Below are 2035 nucleotides of genomic sequence, written 5' to 3'. Positions count from 1 at the left end.
ACAGGGTTTCCTAGGCTGAAATCTTTACAGCAACAGATCACTAGGTTCTTCCCCCGCGTAGCAGCTGCTGGGTTTGAACCACTAACCTTTCTGTTAGCAGCCGAGTGCTTAACCGCTGAGCCACCGGGGCTCCTTTCAGTACTGGTGTTAGTACTTGAGAACTGCAGGCAAAGGCCAGGGACGAGCTAGCTTTGCTCTGTTCCACGATCGCTGGGCGGGCCACCGGGAGCAGTTGGTGGTGGGTCAGTAGTGTCGTCTGTACATGAAGCACACCGCCTGCGCTTCCTGCCTGCTGACCTTGAGACCACCATCTCATGTATTGTGTCAATGGCTGCAGATCCTGGACACCACCAGACTCCTGAGAAGCTGTGTGCAGAGTGCTGTGGGGATGCTCAGAGACCAGAACAAGAGCTTTCCGCGCAACATGAGGAGAGTGGAGATTCTTCTCCACCTCTTCAACAAGGACGATGAATTCAGAGGTATGGTCCTCACCCTTCTCCTCTTGCCTGTCCCCAGCGTGGGCTCTTCCTTAGTCGTGTGAGTGGTCCCATCAAACGAGCGGGATGCCCTTTCAGTCCTCCGTGGCTCCTAGAAGCAGCTGACTGAGCAGGAACCCAGGAGCATCTCTGGGAGTGTGCTGTAGAACCAGACTGGTCAAAGCAAAGGCCTCTTGCCTCACTGATGGAGCGGGTCTGAAAGCCTTTCCGAGCCCACGACTCAGTGTCCGCGGGGTCTGTTCACTTGACGTCTCCTCTGCCTCCCTACAGCCTCCTTCTTGCGGGTCTCCAAAGAGCACCTCTATTTTCTGTTGAAGAAGCAAGAAGAGAATATGTTCAATCTGAAGGAGTGGGTAGTACGGGAAGCCTCCAATCAGGAAGCCCTCCAGGAGGCAGGCACCTTCAGGTACTGTAAGGAAAGGAAACAAGGGCGGGGCTTAGAGGTGGTAGCAGAGAGATGCACCCTCCTGCCTGTGTCTTCTCCCAACCTGGGAAGTGTGGTGAGATGCTTCTTTGTAAAATGCTCAGTAATTCCAAGCTTTCATTCTTTTTGGAAAGAGCACAGGATGAATCTGGATGGTGGCTATTTGAGGGTTTGTTGTAGTCTTGTACCTACTTATGTGCCCTCCCTCCCATGATTACACTGTAACGGGGCTGCCCTCTCTCCAATGATTACACTGTAACAAGCCCCCCCCCCATGATTACACTGTAACGGGGCTGTCCTCTCTCCAATGATTACACTGTAACAAGCCCTCTCCCCCCCCATGATTACACTGTAACGGGGCCCTCCTCTCTCCCATGATTACACTGTAATGGGCCCGCCTCACTCCCATGATTACACTGTAACGGGGCTGCCCTCTCTCCAATGATTACACTGTAACAAGGTCCCCCCCCCATGATTATGCTGTAACAGGCCCTCCTCGCTCCCATGATTATGCTGTAACGGGCCCCTCTCTCCCATGATTACGCTGTAACGGGCCCTCCTCTCCCATGATTACACTGTAATGGAGCTGCCCTCTCCCGTGTTGCAGGCATACCCTTTGGAAACGGGTCCAGACTGCGGTGACACCTCTCCTGGCCAGTATGATATCTTTCATCGACAGAGATGGCAACCTAGAGCTACTGATCAAGCCAGATTTTCCACCCTGGGCAAGAGATCTTTGGATGTTTATTTTCAGTGACATTAAGCTTCTCAACATCCCGTCTGTGATAAATGATGCAAGGTGAACAGAAGACTTTTTTAATGGGAAGGGAAAAAATATTACTTAGCAGCAATCTTAAAATGCTCTGTGGAGTAGTTGATGAAGTATACGTATCTGTTTTCGAATCACATTTAAGTTTGCTCATTTTGCAGCCTAAAGGATTATGACATTATAGTCACAAAAGGGAGTTTGCAAAAGTTCTGAGAAATGGCTTCATTTCACTCGCGGCCTTCCTCAGTTTCCCTGCTGTCAGAGCACCCGTTAGAGTTCAAACAGCTGGACTCGCTCTCATGCACAGTCGAGCAGCTGCAATTAGAGAGCCGTTTGGTGTGTGTT

The 2035-nt window shown here is 51.1% G+C and overlaps 1 protein-coding gene across 1 annotated transcript in view; it reads left to right on the top strand.

Moving 5' to 3' along the window:
- RNF213 (ring finger protein 213) overlaps positions 1 to 2035 on the top strand; it is a 117423-nt gene that overhangs the window by 84844 nt on the left and 30544 nt on the right. Inside the window, 3 exon segments of the mRNA XM_023729165.1 lie at positions 338 to 479; positions 768 to 903; positions 1529 to 1720. Coding sequence (XP_023584933.1) covers positions 338 to 479; positions 768 to 903; positions 1529 to 1720 — 470 coding nt within the window.

Source organism: Trichechus manatus, unplaced genomic scaffold (assembly GCF_000243295.1).
Source record: "Trichechus manatus latirostris isolate Lorelei unplaced genomic scaffold, TriManLat1.0 scaffold00028, whole genome shotgun sequence".
Lineage (NCBI taxonomy): Eukaryota > Metazoa > Chordata > Mammalia > Sirenia > Trichechidae > Trichechus > Trichechus manatus.
This window is presented reverse-complemented; position numbering and strand designations above follow the sequence as displayed.